General features: G+C 37.3%; 1 protein-coding gene and 1 long non-coding RNA gene across 5 annotated transcripts in view; one reads left to right on the top strand and one right to left on the bottom strand.

The window, feature by feature from the left end:
- Tusp (WD40 superfamily protein Tusp) overlaps positions 1–21,082 on the bottom strand; it is a 35,671-nt gene that overhangs the window by 9,910 nt on the left and 4,679 nt on the right. For all 4 annotated transcript variants that reach the window (XM_086902374.1, XM_086902376.1, XM_003692045.4 and 1 more), the window contains exons 2-4: positions 13,868–14,035; positions 1,847–2,029; positions 349–456 (exon numbers count right to left, since the gene is read on the bottom strand). In XM_086902374.1, the coding sequence (XP_086758500.1) occupies positions 349–456; positions 1,847–2,029; positions 13,868–14,035 (459 nt within the window). The remainder of the gene's footprint in view (positions 1–348; positions 457–1,846; positions 2,030–13,867; positions 14,036–21,082) is intronic.
- LOC147658376 (uncharacterized) lies at positions 4,508–20,531 on the top strand. The gene is made up of 4 exons (XR_015290534.1): positions 4,508–5,961; positions 18,809–19,475; positions 19,556–19,632; positions 19,826–20,531. It is a non-coding gene; the product is annotated as an uncharacterized LOC147658376 (long non-coding RNA).

The raw sequence follows: 21,082 nt of genomic DNA, 5'->3' as shown, positions 1-21,082 counted from the left end.
CGAATCATCTCTCGATGATAATTAAAGTATTTTATTATTATGTTAAATTAAAGTATTGAAATGTATGTATCGTGAAATTTAAACGTTTCATACGAATCGATGAGCAGAGAAGATGTTTTTAGATTAGATTGTTCGTGACACGTGTTTTCAAATACAGTTTTAATTTAGCCTTTTTTAGATCTTGTTTCGCAGATAGTTGTTACGCTACGTAAGAATAAACATGATATTTAATTAAAGAAGAGGGAAAGGGGGAAAGGGGGGGGGGATATTAACGGCGATAGCAAAGTTTTTTTCACTCGTACAATATAACTTACGCGATGCAATTTGTGTAATAGAATTACAGTTTACCTGCTGATCGTCTGGCGTCCAAATACCACAAGTAATGGTAGCCTTGTCGTTTAGCATCGATGACCAATACCTTTGGCCAGCCACGCTGCCAACCAATACGAAACCGTCCTACGAAGGAAAGAAAGTTTTATTGATTTCTTTTCTTTAAATTGTATTACATGCGTCATATAGTATATATAATGTAATATAATGCGACAAACACTTCTTTGCCAAGTTTTAAAACACCGTAGTGTATATACACGGTGTCCATTCAAACAAAAACTGCGTTTTCGTTCTTCTTTTAATCGTTCATAATTAAAACTCGCGTCAAAAACGACTCGAATTCCTGATGTAGATGTTAGAAAGCCTTTAAATGAGAGATCATTTAAAACTCATCTTGATTTACTTCGACTTCTTTCCAAACATATTTCCAAAAAATATCATCGTCGTTTGAAGAAAATATAATTTTGATCGTTCAAATCTCGATTATTAAAATTAGGAAAAACTTGGAACCGCTTTAACTCCGATAATAGTTACTTCGATCATTGGAAGCGAGGAACTCTCCCTCTTTCGAGCGCTTTTTTATTTATTTCGATACGAGCTTCGGTCGCCGAGATATCGTCGTGCAAACGAGAAGGTGTTTTTTGATCGTTCTCACCGATCTATCCTTATAAACTGTGAGTGACAGATGCGATTCCTGGAAAAGCGTACGCTATTCCTAGAAAACGTACGAGTTTTCTCCAGGAGAGAGAAATATAGGTCACTAGGTCGCTTCATAGTCCATTCATAATCTCCACATCGGTATATCTTCCTATTCTTATATACGTATTTAATTGGATCGAGAATGAATCGAAAATTGGCTTCTATTTATCTCCTGATTGTATCGAAACTTAACTTTTTTTCTCTTAAAAAAAAAAAAAAAAAAAAGAATAAAACATATTCTATAATTGGAAATGTATCTGTATTATTATTTGCACACATTTGCAATACAAATATTTTTAATTCGAATAAAAAAAAGCAATGTACGCAATCTACATACGATTTATTCGAAGTTTTATGCGCATACGCTTTTCACAGAATGAATAACCATTTTCAATACTTATTCCTCGACGCTTTTAAAGCCACTTTGTCCATTCGATCTTATGCCCGTAATAATACGAGATTTCTACGCATCGTCAACTTTTTAATAAAAATCTCATCTCCTGCTGATAATTCGCCCGACCCATTGAATCGCGTGGATCATAAAGTCACGGAAGCGTTGGATTTTCAATTGTCGATTCAAACGTACTGAATGTACGTATATATATATATATATAATATGTATCTATAGCAATGAATTGGACGGCATTCAACTATCGCGCGAATCTAGATCTATTCTTTTTTATTTCTCGATAAAATTTTCATCATCCACCATAAGTTTGTGTCATCCCGCTAAGAGGATTGTTACAATTAAAACTCTTTGCATTCTTTTAATAAAGAAGAAAGAAAAAATGAAAGAATTTATCATAAATGGAATTACCCTGTAACATATGAGAGCCATTCGACCGTCGTGGGACCAGGAGAAATGCGTGACAGGTGTACTTCTGTCGTTGATCAGCTCTATGCTCCATCTTCCCTCGTACTTGATCCACACGAAGATCACCCCGGAACTGTCGCACGACGCCAACTTCTGGTAGGGCTCGTTCCACTTCACCAATATCACCTGCAACAATAACAGAAATTTTCTCCCGATTCGAAAGATTAAAGAAGATCAAAGAATTACATATAACAACGTTTCTTTTTCTTCTTTTTCTATTTTTTTCAGCGATCGAGACTTGAAGCTCTGGATCAGTTATACGCAATCTCAAAGCAGCAAGGTCTTGGCCGACACAGTTAAAGAAGACTCTTTCTTCTTTTTAAGGTGCTTTTTCTATTTTTTTCAGCGATCGAGACTTGAAGCTCTGGGTCAGTTATACGCAATCTGAAAGCAGCAAGGTCTTGGCCGACACAGTTAAAGAAGATCAAAGAATTAACAACGTTTCTCTTTCTTCTTTTTAAGGTGCTTCGACTTTTTCTATTCTTTTCAGCGATCGAGGTATGAAATTCGACGAGATTAGAAATCTTTAATTCTGGGTCAGTTAACTATACGCAATCTGAAAGGTCTTGGCCAACATAGTGCGTTATTCATAGTGCAATTCGCCTTGAGCAATCAGTCAGAATGTGAGATGGGTTTAGATTACGGAAACATTTGCAGGAATGAGCTCTATTCTCGATATTATACGATATAGTTTTTTCTTCCGTCTTAAAAGTAATAAACGAATTTGATTTTATCTTATATATATATATATATAGGTATATATCTTGCGAGCATCAAGCTCTTTGTTCTACTCATTTTTTTTTTCATTGGAGAGAGAGAGAGAGAGAAAGTATTACACTGGTAAGATCAAAGATTATCCTTTCTCAGCGTCTTGCTAAAAGATTTGAACTCATCGCCGCTTTATTTCTATCTCGGTTTATGGACTTTAATAAAGGATATGGACTTCCTTTGTAGCACCTGCTTATACAGCCTCTTATCACCCTTTCGCGGATTTACCTGAAATAAGATATCGTTCAACCGTTAATAATTTTTTCGTTAATTGTGAATCCTCAATCCTTCATCACGTAATTCCATAAATTGCATTTACTTTTGTTAATAAAAATCGTTAATCTCCCTCTTATGTTGGATTTTGCAATCTTTTAAATTGTAATTCCTCCCTCCCGAATAAAATTTATGCTTTTTAAAATTTTGATTTAAAGTTGAAATATAGTTTGATAGGATGTTTTGCAAAGTTCTTCTTCTTTTTTTTTTTTTCTTCGAATTATAACATTCGAGCAGTTTGTTATCGTTTTTATCGAGATAACCGAGACGAATTTATTTGTTTTTCGAATCATCCATATTTCCTCCAACTTTTCACCCAGCCATTCAATATTTTTCCAAACTTTCACTCAATTGCTTTGTTTTTCTGAACATTCGCCCGAGTCACCAACCTCCACGATCCCAAGTTTTAAGAAACGGACTTTTCACTAGTCAAAATATTAGCTCGTATATATATATATAATATACACTTCTTTTCTGAGCAACCAGTGACGCTTTTTATTAAACCCGATACGTTAAATATCAAAATTGTATTTATATGTTGTTACATTTGTTTAAAAATGTTCATAATAAAAATTTATGATGTGTATCTTATCTTGAGGCCGCTCTTAAAATGAACTTTGTTATGATGCAGTAATAAAATAACAATCATGCCAACAAAAATAACTCTAACCTGTCAAGAGACCTATTCTCGCGAGTTTTGACAAAGATTGTTCTCGAACCATCGTTCATTTTCACGACAAGTCAAGATATAAATAGAGACTTTGTTGAACAAGTGGCCATTGCTTGAAAAATGATATCAGATTTCTCGTTGAAAACGATTTTCCAAAAAAATAAATCGAATCCACCAGTGACATGGAAGTTGACGCGCGCCAAAAATTATTAAAAAAGAAAAACATATTCAATATTCACGTGTACTACTGTGTTTCTTCGAGCGTGCTATAAAATAAACGTAGAGCGTGCAAAGTTTGAAGCATAAACCGCAAGGTAGAAAGTGTAATGCATAAGGTATAAAGGCGCCAAGTGTAAAGTTTAAAAGCATCTACCTCCCGAACTAACCCGGTAAGAATTTCGGCTCAAAGGGATCGCACGTCAGCTCTAATAAATATTTAAAAGGTCTGAAAAAAAAAAAAAAAAAAAAAATAGCGGAATGATATACCGTAAAGAATGCTCGCGCGTGGAAAAATGCAAAGGTAATAATAAAGATGTTGGCTGATATTTAGATTTGCATTATTATTATCCCGAGTTTTTCTCAAGAAAAGAAATTACATTTAGATAATTAATACAAGGATGAATCGTGTTAACCATATCATCCACCAGAGAGCGAAGCACACGTAAACAATAAATCCAAGCTTATAGTTTTTCTATATTTAGCAAAGTGTCATTGCTCCGTTATGAAAGTACGTCGGTGATCAATCGATCGAAAAGTATCGTTTATAACGCCAAGTTGCGCGAATCTATCTTTTGTTTTAATACCCAAGTTTCATCGTTCAGCAAAACAATTTAATTATATGTTAATTAACGTGTCGTTTATCATAATATTATTTGAAATATTTGTCATTCTCTTTTTTTTTTTTTTAGAAGAAATTTATTACAAAGTATGCTTTACAATGTGTGTCATTGTCACGAGACAATAAATGTTTCATAAAATATAAACCTGCATCATCAAAGTGTATCAGATAGATAGTCGTTTCTTTTAATGCGCATATGAAATTGTCCTTGGTCAACTTTATGAATAATAACTCGTGCGACACGTATCTTCAAAAGCTATTCCTCTTCTTCTTCTTTTTTTAAATCATCAAGATTAATAGATAGATTGAAAGCAAAAAAAAGAAAAAAAAAAAACAAAGGTTATACTTTTCTCGTAACCCGTGACAATAAGTAAAAATAGTATGTTGCAATCATAAGTTGTTTAATTCTACGCGAAATTCCAGATAATATAACGACATACCGCAGCAGAGATATTATAAATCTCGCTCGGAGGAGAAACCGATGTTTCCCCGAAGAAGGAATTCACGACGTCTTCGAATATATCGGTTGCTCCAAACGTTTCCCGCAGTCTCGCATTCTGCACGGTTTCGATGCCAAGAGAGAGAGAGAGAGAGAGAGAGAGAGAGAGAGAGAGAGAGAGAGAGAGAGAGAGAGAGAGAGAGAGAATTCGAGGCAACCATAGCTTCATATCGACCACCGCCTTTACTCTATCTTTGCCACGATTTTCTCCACCAGTTATGTTCCAACGATTTATAATATATTTCACGTCTCTTTGCCGCCGTTCCTCAGCATTCACAATATTACTGATTATTGCGCACGATTTTGATCGATTCTCGACCGACACTTTATTCTTTCGCGAGAGAAATCCATTTCTCCTCAATTCCAGCCATTTTTACGATTGATATAGTACTATTTTTCATACAGAATATATCCTATGTATTATACATGGGATATTTACGAAGTTCAATTTGTAAAAAGATTTTAAAAATATTACGGAATTGATCTTTATCTAAAAGTTGGCCGGTCGCGAGAATGGACGATCGATGGTCGGATCGTTGTTTGCTCTCCATCGACGTGCCACGATCCAAGGCGTACGTACAATTATCGGGCTTTCATTTTCCGGCGCGGCGCGGCGCCACGTCTCCTCCTCGTGCATTCCGCCTGCTGCTCGGCATTGTACGAGTATTCAAACATCGCATCGGCGGCAGCCCATTTTTTCTAGCGACGTATATATTTTCTTATTACACGGTTGGACGTGAAAAATACTCGGCACACACAAGTTCCGCGTGCCCTTTGTTCGTAGTACGCTCCCAGTCATCCTTTCTTCTCGTGTCTCTTCGTTCCTTTCTTGCCAAATAATACATGCACACGTACGTGCACGTGTTGTTCAACGGTATATAATGGTGGGCAGATTGCTCGACGTTAAAGTTGTATTTTCAGCTGTCGTTGGAACCATCTCGTACAAAAGGAACAAGTGGAATATTTCTAATGGGGAAAACCCTCGCTGGAATGAATGGAACCCTTTCTTGGTAAGTGTAACTATCATTGACTGTACGTGAGAGATCGTCAAATTTTTTTGAATGGATATCAAGAGACGCGGAAAAAAAGAAATGGCATTCCTTCGCCTCTTATTTCTAATTTTTAACAATTTTAAACAATTTTTCCCGTTAAAGTTTTATCCGCGTTAAATTACGCAATTATAATCGCGCAAAATTTCACGGCCAACTAGAAATTTCCATTTCATCAACGTATTTATCACGGTAATGCTTTCGCGGTGTAAAATATCCCCGATTTGATTCTCACGAAACGTTATTTCCTAGCTGCATACGAGCACCGTGGAATTTTGTTTAGAACCCGCTACTGCATAATCCTTTGAGCACACTCCAAGACTAGTTATCTTTCGTTTCTTTTTTGCCAACTTTTTCCCCCCGGTTATCTCGCACTTCCCCCAATCGTGTAATTACCACTACACCTTTTCGCTCTCCCTCCTGGAAATAAATTAACTAGGTGAGCCTCGTATCGTCAATTAACAGTCATCTTGGCATCTTTTCATTCGAAAAAGAAAAAGAAAGTGTGGAAATTCTGACGCCAATATTTCACTCTTTTCGGGAGTGATTTTGCTCGCGACCAAGTGATTTTCCTCCGATTCTTCCTCCCTCCTTTCATTCTCCTCCATTCTCCTCCCTTCGTTTCGTAAGCAAAAGAACGTGTCTGTCACGCGTAACACCACCGAACCGAATGCATTGCGGTAAATGCTGCGGTAAAGTAGCGTAATGTTTCTCGTTTCTTTAAATCGATGATCCGCGCGTACACAATGGCGGACTTTTTTCAGTGTCAAGGCGAACGTTGTGCGCCATGCATCTGGAAAAGGAGCGATATCCGCCTCCCCTCAATCCTGTTTTTGGCTCCATCTCCATTACGTCGCGTGATATATTCCATACGTGACCTTGGCTCAAGTTCTCTGGCTCGAGAATTTATTCGCCGCATGCCAGTGACCCCATTGTCGCGTGTCCATTTTCAAATAAATCGTCGTGAAATTGGCCCATCAAAATATTCCAATCTCGATTAATCTGCGATCGATCGCCTTAGCTTCGTTCGAACGACGATGAAAATGTTCGACGAGCAAAGATGTACTTTATAAGTGTGTTTGTTCCTCCTCTCGAGCATTCTTTTTTTATACACTTGTCAATTTTATCGAAAGGAGAGGGAAGCAGCGACCTCGAATAAATTCATAATCCACGGACGATTATTCACCCAAGTTTGGACAACGCCCCTTCGCAATCAATTACTCTAGAAACTGATGTGTGTACTTCTGATTGAATTCGTTAGACGAATTACTCGCTTCCGCGGTACAGTTTGTACATTTATCATTCCATTTGGTCTTAGTCCCTTCGTTCGAAATGTTAAACTTCGTGCAAACGTAACTTGAAACGTAATAAATATTAAAAATTAGACATTAATCGAGACGAATTTTCCAGTTACGCCATTATTTATTCATCCTTATACACGTTCCATTAATAAGTAAATCTATAGCTACGAGTAGCTATTCTTTACTTTTACAGATTTATTATTAATGGCAAACAGTAAAATTCGCATGGCTAAATTATACTTTATAGCTTTAAATAGTCTGAAAAACGGATCGTATAAATAACTACTCCACTTATATTTTAGTCTATCTATCTCTTAAAACCTACTTTCCAACTTGTGTGTGCGTGTGTATTTTGAACGTGTATATTCTGGCGATTATAAAGATATTCATGCACGAAAGGAAACGTTTTTATCTCGTTTCCTCGGATTACATTCGAATCGAATTTAATTATTTTTCAACAATCGGTAATTAAATTCCACGCTCGAATCCGAGTAAGTACCGAGGCAAAATTGCCTTTGCAAACCGTCTCTTGCATGTTTTTATCGCGTCTTTATTGTAACAATGTCTCGACGATCAATTTATATCCCTTGTCGATCGATTTTATATACATAAATTTTATATAATAAGAAATTCACGCACGAATTAAAATTATTTTCAATTTGTTTGTATCCCGTAGCTTCAAACTCGAAGTAACTTCTATCTTCGCAAAAACGCGTGAACGATTAATTAGAACGAGTTAAGGAATCGATGGATGTGCAAATGTCGATAGGAAATTTCCACGAAGCTCGTTTCGTTATTTCAACGATCGAGCGCAAAGAAACAAAGCGAATTACCTTGTTCCTCCTTAATTATTTCCCGTTACGGAAACTAATGACAAAGTTCAAATGGAAATTTTCCGTGATCCAATCGTGTCGAAAACATCCTAGAATCTTAAAGCACATTTTCACTAATTCACAAAATACGATACTTATCAAACCCGTACGACTCGTGTTCAATTTGTTAAACTGTGAATCGGTGTTTTCGAACAACTTACAAACAATCAACATCATCACGATTGACAACAATCTGCGTCTCGCGCCAACTTAAACAGCAAAGAAAGAAGAAAAAAAAAAAAAGAGAAAGAGAGAAAATCGGTGGACGCAAGAAATAACAATTTGAATTAACACCGTGAAATTGGAGGACGTGAAAATTGGCACGCCGCGGTTAATGAGCCACGGCAAAACTGGCACGTATGATCCACGGTATTGATTCGTATAAATGGCTCGCTCGAACCCGTAGCAGCAGTTGGTACGGCCTAGAACCTAGAAATAACTGAAAACACCGGCCTCCTCCTCCTCCTCCTCCTGCCTGCCTTACGCCCGCGAGCGCTTTCCAACTATCCCCGCCGAGTTAATACGATTCCGCTCCGCGATTGCTTTCTTTGCCCCGGTTGGTAAGAATTTCATTTTCTCCCCCACTTATAGCACTAGGCTTTTTATCCACGTTTATACCACAAATATATCGACGGCCAACCACGATTAACTCCTCCCCACTCCTGCAAATTTACGAAAGTTATTTCGTCTCTGTCTCTGGAATTGGCTTCGCTGTCCTGTCTCAGTGTTCGATGAGAAAGAGAGAAATATGGTTAAGGGAGGGTTAATGGACACATATCGCTATCTTCGATCGATTTGTGTCGACGTTCGTTTGTCGCGGGGACAATTCGATTAGATTTAAAAAAAAAAGGATCGCGACATTTTACTTGCGAGAGAGTCGAGCCGCGGTGTAGATGTGTCATAGAGATATACTCGGAAAGCAGGAATCGAGCATTTTCCAATTTGGCGCGTGCACCACTCCTCTTTTTTATATACTCTCCTTCGGGGGTAATTTCGCCTTCGCGCCGGTTTCTTCACTCGATTACCCGGCAACAGAAACACGGCATGGGCGATATTAAAGTGCATTGTGCATAAAACCCGTTTCGAGCTTGCACCTTGGCGGAAATTAAAACGGAATTTCCATCGACACGATAGGGGGCGGGGGGAGGGAGGGGCGAATTAGAAACGTGGTTAGAATTTCGTTCGTTTCGTTGGTCACATTCTACGTAAGTCTGATCTTGTTCCTTAAATTATTTGTTATCAAATATTTGTCGATGGATCGAGTTATAAATTTACTTTACATGTGTATATTAATATTATATACTAATTATAAATAGATCGCCAAGTGTGGATAAAAGAAAAATATTTGTTCAGAAATGAATTTTTAATATTTGGAAATATTCGTGATAAGTTATCTGCTGTCGCTAATATTACGTAAAAATATATATTCGATTGATAATAGTAGGCGAGTAGATAAAAATCGATCGATCGATAATTCTGGGCAGAGACGTATCGCGATATGTAATCTTCGCGAGTAAATACGAGAATGACAATGCAAATTCGTTCTCCATTCGTAGAATGTTAGAAAATATAATAACGTCACAAGTTGTTATAGTAACGTTGTGAGTCAAAAATATCTGTATTTCGTGTCGTTGTATCCACAGCGAAAGGGAAGATAAACGATATATACGGCCCGAGTTATCCAAGCATGGACAGGAACAATGAAGGAAGCCACTCGAATCAAAGCTCTTGAAATTAGGATACCTTTTGGAAGGTAGGGGTTGAGAACCGCTGCCTTAAAACAGCACTGCGTGCCAGATCGATACCACGTCGGCTACCCTTAAACTCTGAAATGTGGACCGAAGTGAACGCAAAACACACGCTCTTGTGCTGTGATTCGTGAGAAAAAAAGAAAAGAAAAGAAAAGGAAAAACTCTTTGAAAATATTTTATAAAGATTCCTCGTGTAGGCGATCCGTGTTCGATCATCTAAACCTGAAATCATCGAGTAACTTTTCCAAATTTATTCGATAAACCATCGCGGATGTGTAAACGAGTAATTTGGTCGCAAAATGATTTTAACAAAGATCCCTGTTTTTCACGACGCAACTTGAACTTGTTTCAATTTCTCCCGAATTATATTTCACCGATAACAACCGAATGTTATCGATAATCAAATTTTATTCAATGTTATTCGGGAAAATTTGATGTAGGTTGCTACAAACGACGATAAATCTTTAATAATCGCGTACATTTGCAGAAACAGCGTTAATAATGGATCCTGTGATTGTAATTGCGAGCATACTTTGTTCAAAATTAAATCGAACGATCCCCAATTGTTGAGCATCGAACTTGGATAAAACTGTGGAGATGTACAATATTTGTTCGTTATCGAAATGATTCGATTACGAGATTAAACTTCGTTAAAATTTGAAATTTATTTTAACGCGATAAAAAAAAAAGAATGCGTCTGTCTTTTTTTTTTTTTTTTTGAATTGACGCAAACAAACTTCGTTAAGAGCGCGTTTTATATATCTTAATTTGATTATCGCATGCCTCGAGCGAAAATATTGGCTCAAGATTGACGTCTTTGAACTTGGGAAACAATTAGCGAAAAAACTGATGAATCTTGCGTAACTTGAGAAATATCTACTTTGTTAATTTGAAAGATAAAGATTTATCTTGTTAGACGATATATTGTCAGCAGAAGAAAAATAATAGGATGAATGGAAATTTAATTAATTACGTAAATGAAAAATTGTTACATAAAAAATCCTTATAGTTTCACGAGGCAAATGAAGCAACGAAGAATATTCTATCCTCTATTTCGTTAATTATCCTCATAAAATACTTTTACTCCCTCTGGAATTTTGAGAGGCAGCGATATCGTCTCGTCTTTAAAACTTTAAACTATTTATTTCAACTCGTTCTACGCGTTTCTAACGATTGAAATGACATTTTATTTTAAAACTTCTTCTCGTTCGCCATGATTTGTGGTTCCATTTTGTACGTAAGAATTATCTGTCGATCGACGATCCTTGGAGAATTAGGCGAGAAGGAAAGTGTTAACGAGTGAACACGTTTTCGCGTTCGACGACACGAATTCTCCGGATCGTGAGAGGCGAAGCGGAGACAATTTTGAAGAGGAATCGATTAAGCAATTAGATCAAGGCCGTGTCGATTATAACAAAATTGCTAACTGCTGATAATCCGACGGTTTAGTCACGAGTTGAATTTGGAAAGAAGGTTTTGCAATTAATCGCGTGGAAATTAAATTTACATTTTTCACATTTCGTCGAGATTGAATAATAAGAATTATTCGATATCTTTCGAGAAAAAATAATTACGTATCCTCGAAATAATTGCGATTCAAAATTTCCGAACGAAATTTCCTTTTATTCGGCGGAGACAATCCCTAACCATGGCTTATTAAGAGCCAAGATTCAAAAGCCTTTCCTTCCTTTAAATAGACGTGAACAACTTAATAGCAAGAACGATTCTTTCGAAACGAGATTTATTCGCCGCGTTAACGACGTTAACCGGTGTTCGTGCAACCGGAAACGTCACCAAACCCCTCCTCCCCGAGTCCGCCACACGGATTCGCACGGTCCTTTTCTCTTCACCGAGAAGAAAACGAGAGAGGCGTGTCCGCGAGAAAGACGACGAGATAAATAAAAGGCGTGTCTACGCTTCCACTGACAATTTTCAAGTTCTCAATCTTTCTTCGCAAAGATTTTTCTTTAAACGAGAAGAAGAAGAAGAAGAAGAAGAAGAAGAAGAAGAAATCGCGGTGTTTGAGAATCTAGAAAAATTTCACGAATGAAAGAAGACGACGATATGAGGAGAGTCAGCGAAATATGAAGTAATAACGTGTAAAAGAGGGATGGAAAATCCGGGGGATTCGAAGTCGCCTTGGAATATTAATATTGTAGGAATACGGGGGATTCGCATACGCTACGGGAATATATTTTTCCCAAGTTGCACGACACCGAGTCGAAAACACGTTGCGGCTCGTTAGAACGGCCCACGGCTTAATATCGATTCAGACCCTCGACAAAGGATCCGACGACGCTGTTTGCGCCCAGTTTGCACCCCCTCCCATCGATGAAAACTTACTCAAGTGCAAGTGTCTGAAATAAACCGTGTCCGAATGTTGCGAGACAATTTTTTTTCCATCGTCACCCGTGATAACAAAACTCCTTTCATCTAATAATAAAGTGAAATTGCTCGCTCGGTTTCGAATCAACTTTTCAACGTGTTCTACATTTCTTGTAGCGGTTTTGTTTAATATCAATCTATATATATATATATAAAACCAGGTTATACATTCTGAAAAAGATAAACAAAATGCCATCAATTATTTCTCCCGTTTCGCGATTTAAAAAGTGTCGTCGATTTTATTTTATCTTTTGATCCGTATTAATTATCGTTACAAATTTGAAGGCGCGAGAATGATAAAAGAGGAAAGGGAGAAGATATTCCTTCCACGGTTTTCTTTCGGTCGCACAAGTCTCGTTTCGCCTCGAGCCAAAAATTTTCTGTACGCGTTCGAAATATTCGAGAAAGGAATTCCCCTCCTCCTTTTATCCAGCATTCGCCCAATTTCTTTCTCGATTTAACGCGCCCGGTGTAATGGGGCAGTGCACACGGATGGCGTACACAAAGTTGGCCCGCACGTGTCCGATGATAGGCTTGGACTGTGCGCGCTGGTGGGCGCAAAATGGGCGGTCGATTGAAAATTGGCGGGGCACTCGTACAACGAGCGTCAACCTGTCAACGCGTCCCTTACACCGCGTGACTTAGTGTCGCGGTTGAAGCGTGAAATCAAAGTTTCGCGTTCGGTTGCGATACGGATTACTTTTTAACCCGGCCACCAATTTATTACCGTTATTTATAGTTTCGATCCCATGTTTCGTCCTATTTGCCGGACGATCGATAAGCGACGAACTTTTATTTTATTTTATTTAACTCTCTCGATCCGTGGAAACAAAGAAATGATTCGCTTCGCCAACCACCACTTCGAGTTGAATTATGATTTCTCTGAGTTGTACGGAATATCTTCGAGGAGGACTTTATCTCACCAAAATACGTTTGTATTGTAAGTTATAAAAGTTATCGATTGTACACAAAGTAAGTTGTTGAACAATTTAGGTACACCAAGCGTTTATGATTCCTTACTTTTTCCCATTCCTTTCGGTGCACCGGATTAAACCGATTCCTGAATAATTCAGCTCTAACCCCTGTTTCACACCGACCATCCAAAATGTCGCACGATGAGCCGAGGATTTAATTACTTCGAGCCGTTACAGTAAACAGTTTTATATATGTGTTTTACACGTATAACGTGGAAGGAAGGAGAAGAAAAATTCGCTGTCCTTCGAACCGACGAAGCGTTAGAGAAAAGGAAAAGATTGGATAATTTGGAAATCTTCCGGTTCAAAAGAATCCGAAAATACTCGCAACTATTCACCTCGACTTTTTAATAAATATGAACGTTCCCACGCTCCTGTATCCTCGTTTTCCACGAGGATGATAGGGAAAGGTAAAAGGATCAACGTTATTAACCGCTCGAGCGGATCCGGGAAAAGGGAAAAACGAGATGATGACTCGCTTCGCAGTCGCGGTGATATCGCGTGGCAAAGGAAGACGCGGGAAAGGGAAAGTAAATGCGCGTAGGTGTAAGAGAGAGAGAGAGAGAGAGAGAGGTAAAACTTGCCTCGCTTCGGTGTCCTCGAAGATTGTAATTCGCCCTCAGCGGAAGTTCCGTGGCCCTCGTTCGACAATGGGACGTGGTAAAAGTCACCCCCACCAGGCCTCGGGCGTTTCCAGTGGCCAGCCACCCTTCTTGATAGTAATTCGTACGGTCCAGTTTCCATCCTTCGTCCTGAATTGCACAGAGATTTTATTATGAGGATTGGAAAAAATCTTAGACAGTCGTGTTCCTTACTTTACTCGTAGTTCGTGCGAATGATTTTAACGGATTAGCCGCGAGGATCGATTAAATTTGACAGCCGATAAAAGCGGTTTGTAATTAGATTTAATAACATGCAAATCGATTCGCTTAATATCGCGTTGATTAAATTTACCCTTTAATTAATCGTTGAAACTGCGCTAATGAAACGAGAGTTTCACTCATCTTAAAGGAAAATTCACCCTTTAATGATTATTAGAGCCTTTTGCCTTTTCTATCTTCGAACTGTGATCTATCCCTTGCTCAACGCGAATTGAATTCGTTGCATGCAACACGAATATCACGATTAATCATTCAAGGCCCCTTACTTTTTAATCCATCTATGAATCAAGAATTATGATTTATTAAGATATTGCGGACAGAAGAGAAATTTGTAAATTCATCAATCAAATGATCATCGAGACGATGCTTCGATGATTTAACACACAGTTTAACCTTTAATAGGATCGATCTGGAAGCGATAGCAATTTTTCCTTTTAATGGAAATTGCGTTTTCGATTCTTCGTAGGTAAGTGTATCCGCGTCAGGGAGCAGAACGCGGTGCAACACGTTTAAAATTTAGAGAAATTTTATCTCGTGTTTTGAATATAAAACTCGATGTTTAATAAGAATTTGAAAGCCAAATCGAAAGACAAATGAAATCTTTTTCACAAACGAGTTGTTGGAACGGAACGAGTAATCGCCTTGATCGATAAAAAAAGAAAAATCGTCACCTCATCGGCGAAGATGCAGATACGCAGACAATGTAAATAAATAAATAAAACCCGTATCGCCACGATATTCTCGTAAGGTTGGAAAATTTGAGGATACATTCGAAAATTTGACTTTCAGTTTGTGCGCATACGCACACACTCTTCCCACACACGTACTACACACATGGCGAGGCGTGCAAAGAGAACGGTCGAGCATTGATTTTCACACCCGCCAACATTGGACTTAGGCTTGTTGTGCCTAAGTGTACGACTCGGCGTTGTATATTTCCAAATATACCGCTCCAACACGCGGATAACGATTTGTTAAAACGCGTAGTATTTGAACACAAGAATATCGAATACGATTATTATTAAATTAAACTCGAACATTTTCGTCGCGGGAAAAGACAGGCAGGACGTTATGAATTCGTTATGCAAATTCAAAGAAGTACGACGCCGATCTGCATACGCGTATGAATAATTTCCGGGTAAATTAGAATGCCGTGCAGCATTATTCGATGATAAATTATGAAACTGTAAAACGAGGAATAATAAATAAATAAGTGAATAATTTTCCTCCCCCGAAAAACAATGAGAATATATGCACAAAAAAATATATATAATAATAAACGTATGCTTTTGCCTATCTAATTATCTCCACGTGGAAGAAACGTGGAATTGCAGATTAGAACTTTTATTCTACCAGAGAGAGAGAGAGAGAGAGAGAGAGAGTCTTAACGAAGAGATGAAATCGTAGAGATAAAACACGTACGTGTTAAATATGCACTGCGAGAATGTCCTCAGCCTTTATCTTTTTAAAAAAACTTTCCTCCCCAATTTTACCTTCTCCCGTGTTAATTACTACGTGTGCGTATACGTGTGTGTCGCTTATCGGTCGAATATTAACCGGTTCAACACGACATTCAACTCTCGACTAATTATAAGTACACAAAACTTCGAATATACACACGTGCGTTTCTACAAATTAAATATAAAGATACCATCATTCTATATTTCATTTCCTTCCTTCTAAAACTCTCGGTTCGATTCAACCCCAATTCGTATTACGTTTACCAACGGTTTCCAACTCTTCGATATTCGATCATAACGCGGCTCGTCTCGTTTTCCTCGATCGGGCCGCATTCCTCAAATAGAAACGAGGCTAATAATTTTTACGATCGATCACCGACCCGGGCCGAACCCAACCGAACCGAAATATATATATAACGACGCGTGGCCACGAGTGGCGGAGAAGGGGAAGAAGAAAAAAAAAAAATTCTATCTGCCCTCTCGATATTAGATGGATTCACCGCTGTATCGCTCGCCTCTCCCCCCTCCCTCTAGTAAAACACACCGCTGGCTTGATATTACTATTCGCCGGCACGTAACTCTTCCACTTAAGCGGGGACTGCGTCAGGTGGCGGGGCGTAGGCTTCAATGTTACAAGGGTTTCTCCCCTCAGACCTGTCATACATGTGTGTACGTGTAATTATTCCAGCCAGCGCGAACCCTTAGAAAAATAAGCATCATGGTGGCGCGGAGACAGATTTCCCCGACGACGACGACACTGAAACCGTTCGAACAACAGGGAATCGTTTTTCTACGATAAGTTTTTCGAACCTCAAGTTTCGAGGAAGGAACGATCGAATTAACGATCTCGGTTTTCTTTTCATCTCCTTAACGAGACGACCGCTTGTGTTCGACCAGGGTTATTCTTTTATATTAGCGAGTTGTTAACGTCGACGAATTTATGAAAACGAGCGATTTTAATATATAATATCTGTTGATCTTTCCTCGATTTTTCCTTGCTTTCATCGCGGGATACGAGTTATTCGTAATTATTTTTATATTGCGCGAAAAGGATGGTTGGGAAATTTTAATTATTACGATTTCAAAGAGTTTTCTCGACGATGAGCTGCATCTTTAACGGTTGGCGTCCCTCCTCTGTCGATTGGCTGCCTTTCTCAACCAACCCAATTTATTCTGTCTGTACTTGATACACATGCATATATTGACTGCATACTTGAAAACAATAAGTTGACTCGGCAATTAACTCTACTTTCGACGCGAAGATCGCGTGACACGAACAAAGAATTTTTTTTTTTTTATACTCTTTAAGTTCCGTCAGAGAGAAAAGTTTTCTTTTTTTTTTTCATTTCTTCTTTTCCCCTCTTAAACAATAAGATGGCGTACGATTATAAATATTTTTTTTTCGCTTCAAAACTTGTTCAATTATATTTTTCTGAAAACTTATTCGAAACTTTTCTTTTTTTTTTTTATTCGAATCGCGATCCCAAGTTGAAATTTAATTAAAAAAACTTCTTCTCGTCTCGCTCGTTCGCAGGGAGAAGAATCACTTAGATACACTTCAGTTCGACGAAACACGATCTCAAAATAATTATGCACCAACGTTTTCCTCCTTGACATTTCAATCGTTTCGATATAATCGCGGCAAATGAATTTTAAAATTTCCATAATTAATTAACGTACAAATTACACAGAATAAATTAATTAATTAAAGCAAATAGCATTTAAAACGGGATCAAAATCGAAGCGTGTATATAATCTAATTGCAAATAATTCAAATCAATTTCTAACCATTCCATCCCTCGTATTTCCTCGTCACACTTTAACTAACCATCGATCGATGAACGATCGATTATTCCTCGAACTGTTATTACAACGCTCGAAAGTTATTAAATTTCGATAATACCCTTGCGAGGAAAGGGACATCTTTCCCATCTCTCCGCTTCCTTCTCTCCTTCGTCTTCTTCTTCGCTTTCGAAGAAGAAATTAAATTCTCGATTTTCCACAAGATTATATTCGAACAATATCGCGCATATCAGCTTCCCTCCAGATTCCCCGATACTTTCCTATTCCGCGAGCTAAAAACTCATTGGTTTCCTACCGGGACTGAGAACCGTATCGGATATTCGATATCCTTTTAATGGCCAGGATAAACTGCAACCGAGCAAGTTGGCGTTAGTTTGCCGAATATCCAGTTACCGAGAGAAAGACCAACAATATTTCGTTTTTTCTGGTCGAAACTATCGTCAACCAACCGTCGTCGTCCCATCCAGTTAAGACGTTTTCCACGGATCCATAATATTCACGGCCTTTACTTTCGAAGTAAACCGCGAAACGGTTTATTTGAATGTTTAGGTAATTCGATACTTAAATACGAAATACGATACCTCGGTTACCGTCGTTCCGCGTGCTGCTTTCAAAATGTTAAATTAGTAAACAAACCGACTCATTTTGTTCTGCGCAAAAAATATTTTATAACTTTGGAACTTTTTTTTAAGTTTCAGAGAAATTCGCCAGAGTTGGTTAACAAAGACTCGTAAAGATATTCGATAAAAACGAACCCGTAAAAATTTTGAACATTTCAACAGGGATATTGACAGCGATATTGGAAATTGAATCGAATTATTATTATTATTATGCTGTTCATTTTTTTATATTATCCCGTCTCGATGAGCGAGAGTATTAATTTTTCGCTATCGATTTTAACATAACTCTTTCGCTCGAAATTCCCTTCCCCTCAAAAAAAAAAAAAAAAAAAAAAAAAGGAAGAGAAAAGTAAAAATTTGAAAATAATAAAATGCGAAAATTTTTTATTAAAATTGCACACTTGTCGGATATTTTTTGCTTGGTTCAGTGAAACTTTGCGATAAATTTTTAGCTTAGGATAAATTATAAACGATTTGGTTACTAAACACGATATGCAACGCGGTTCCGCTCCGTTCGTTGTTCCAAAGTATCGCCATTTTAAAACACTTACTTCGAAACTTTTCCTATTTTGTACTTTCGGATAAACAAGTGTAATTCTTCTTGCTGTTAACCTTCTCTTTCCACGATTGATCCCATCCACTTTTAAAATTCAATCTTTAAACTTTTCTGATTTCCTTTCAAACAACATCGGAGACAGCTGTTTTCTTTTCTTTCTTTCTTTCTTTCTTTCTTTCTTTCTTTCTTTTTTTTTTTGTTATAGGACAATTAAAGTTAAAATATTTGGACAGAGTTTAATCTTTTACCGAACGTGGTATATCGCAATTGTGGCATAGAATCGATAAAAAGAAATTGAAGGATCGAATGGATCATTTACATTACATTGGATAGATTGTAATAATTGCAAGATAAATCACGAGAAAATAATGTAATCGTGTCGATGATTCGTCGATAAAAGGACAGGTTTAAAGAATAATATTGAAAATTTAGCATATGTTAAAAATTGTAAATCGTGATTATAAATTTTTTTAAGGAATGTGTGATATACGTACAGTGACGAAATTAAGGAGCTAAATTTCCCAACATGGAGTGTTATCTATTCGAAAAAATTGAATAGTTCACATATAACATTCCGATGATGAAACTTTTTTATCCACGAATCCTTTTTTCTCGTTTAAAACCTTGAAATCTTTTTCCTCAAATTTCCATCATTCGACAGAATAGAGAGTTTACTCGCGGAAAATTTATGACAAGTATACAAAGCGATAAAATTAATGAAGCAATCTTGATCTGTTCCATCGTTGTCGCGATTCAGTTCATCATTCCATTTGTGATCTGCTCGATAGTTATTAAATGCTTTATGCTTTCGATCCGTACATAAAGGTAATTGAATCTTTCAAACTGCTGACATTTCCAACTGATAATTACAGGTATGTAATTAATAAAACAATATCCATTATCGAATATTTTTCTCTATTCTTCTTGATCAATAGACGGAACTTTTCCTTAGATGGGAATAAAAACCAACGTTATTGGATATTAATTTTTTACGTATTAATCATCAATTGAAAAGAAGACATGAGAAAAGTAAGTTTGAAATTATTATTCTTCAAAATAATTATTTTTCAAAATTGAAAACATTTTTCGATTATGTATATTCACAAATGAAGAAAATTTTCGATTACATTTGGAAATTAATAATCAATAAATTATTATTATAATTCTAAAGCCTGCTCTCCTCGTAACAATTCGTTTAATTCGAACATTCTTTTGATTTTAGATCTTCAAACGATATTAACACGACCAGCCACTGAAGGATCATCGAAGTTACGTTTCATATAAACGAAAAATATTTATACAAAAGTGTTCTTAAATTCTTCTAAAAATCTACTTACACAATTTACACGAAAAAGAGAAGAAGAAAGATCGTACGCATTTCTTGATCGAAGATAAAGTGTTAACAGAGAGAGAACAATGGAACCGCTTGTCTTGGATGGATGGATGTCTCAAAAGGAATCGGATCGCTAAATTCCTATTGAATTACGTCCTGCTGGGAACAAGAATACGAAAATAGCGCGTAAATTCGAATTTTTCTTTCCCCCTCGTTATCGAATATGGAAGAGATCGGGCCGTTTGTTTGAACGATTCTTTAAATCTGACCCGAGAACCGGAAAGATCCACTGTACCAGTTTCGTCTACTGGTCTACTTTTCCGCCATTTTCCACTGTGAGAACTCGGTACGACGCTCGTAACTTTTAGAGCCAAATTATTCAACAGCTCGGAACGAGGAGATCGACTTAACGGGCGAATCAATTGCCTTCGCGCCCGTTCGAAAGTAAAATTTTCCTTGCGAATTTTCCAACTTTCAACGGTTAAGAAGAATTTTAAATGGTGAATCCAGATCCACCGAAGGGATTAAGGGGAAATTTGAACGAGAAGAATTTTGAAATTTGACAAACGAGAAATAAAAAAAGATGAAGGCAAAATTCGCTTGAAAGCTTCCCTTTTCCGCATCTTTTTTCTCTTATACGATAATCCATGCACAACGCGTGTGTACATTCAACCGTCTTAACGTGATTACACTACGGCTTATAGTATATTACTGCGCGATTATAAGCATGTCTAATAACCGTGGGCAACGATTTGCTGTCATTTGCTAATCCCATGGTAATTATTACTCGTTGTTACTCGTGTCATTGATTAAAAATCCGGATATAATTACTCTAAAATTGAACGATCTTTTCGATACGTATAAATAAATAAATATCGCATCGATCGTTAAAAACGTTTCCTGTCTGGTAACTTTTCATGTCTTTTCTCTCGCGAAAAAACGAAAAGTCTATAGAAGAAAAAAAAAAAAAAAAAATTATCATCAAGATCATTGGCGAGTACGCGCAGAATATACGTAATGAAAGGTAAATGAAATGGTAATTTGTGGAGTTCTCTGGGTAAAAGCCATAATAGAATATATCCCCCTCCATTCCGCCAACCTCTTTGTTCCAATGTAATAAAAATATCTTTCATCTGGAAAAATTAC

This window comes from Apis florea, unplaced genomic scaffold (genome assembly GCF_048593485.1).
Source record: "Apis florea isolate Af1SG1 unplaced genomic scaffold, ASM4859348v1 contig_2272_pilon, whole genome shotgun sequence".
Taxonomy (NCBI): Eukaryota; Metazoa; Arthropoda; class Insecta; order Hymenoptera; family Apidae; genus Apis; species Apis florea.
This window is presented reverse-complemented; position numbering and strand designations above follow the sequence as displayed.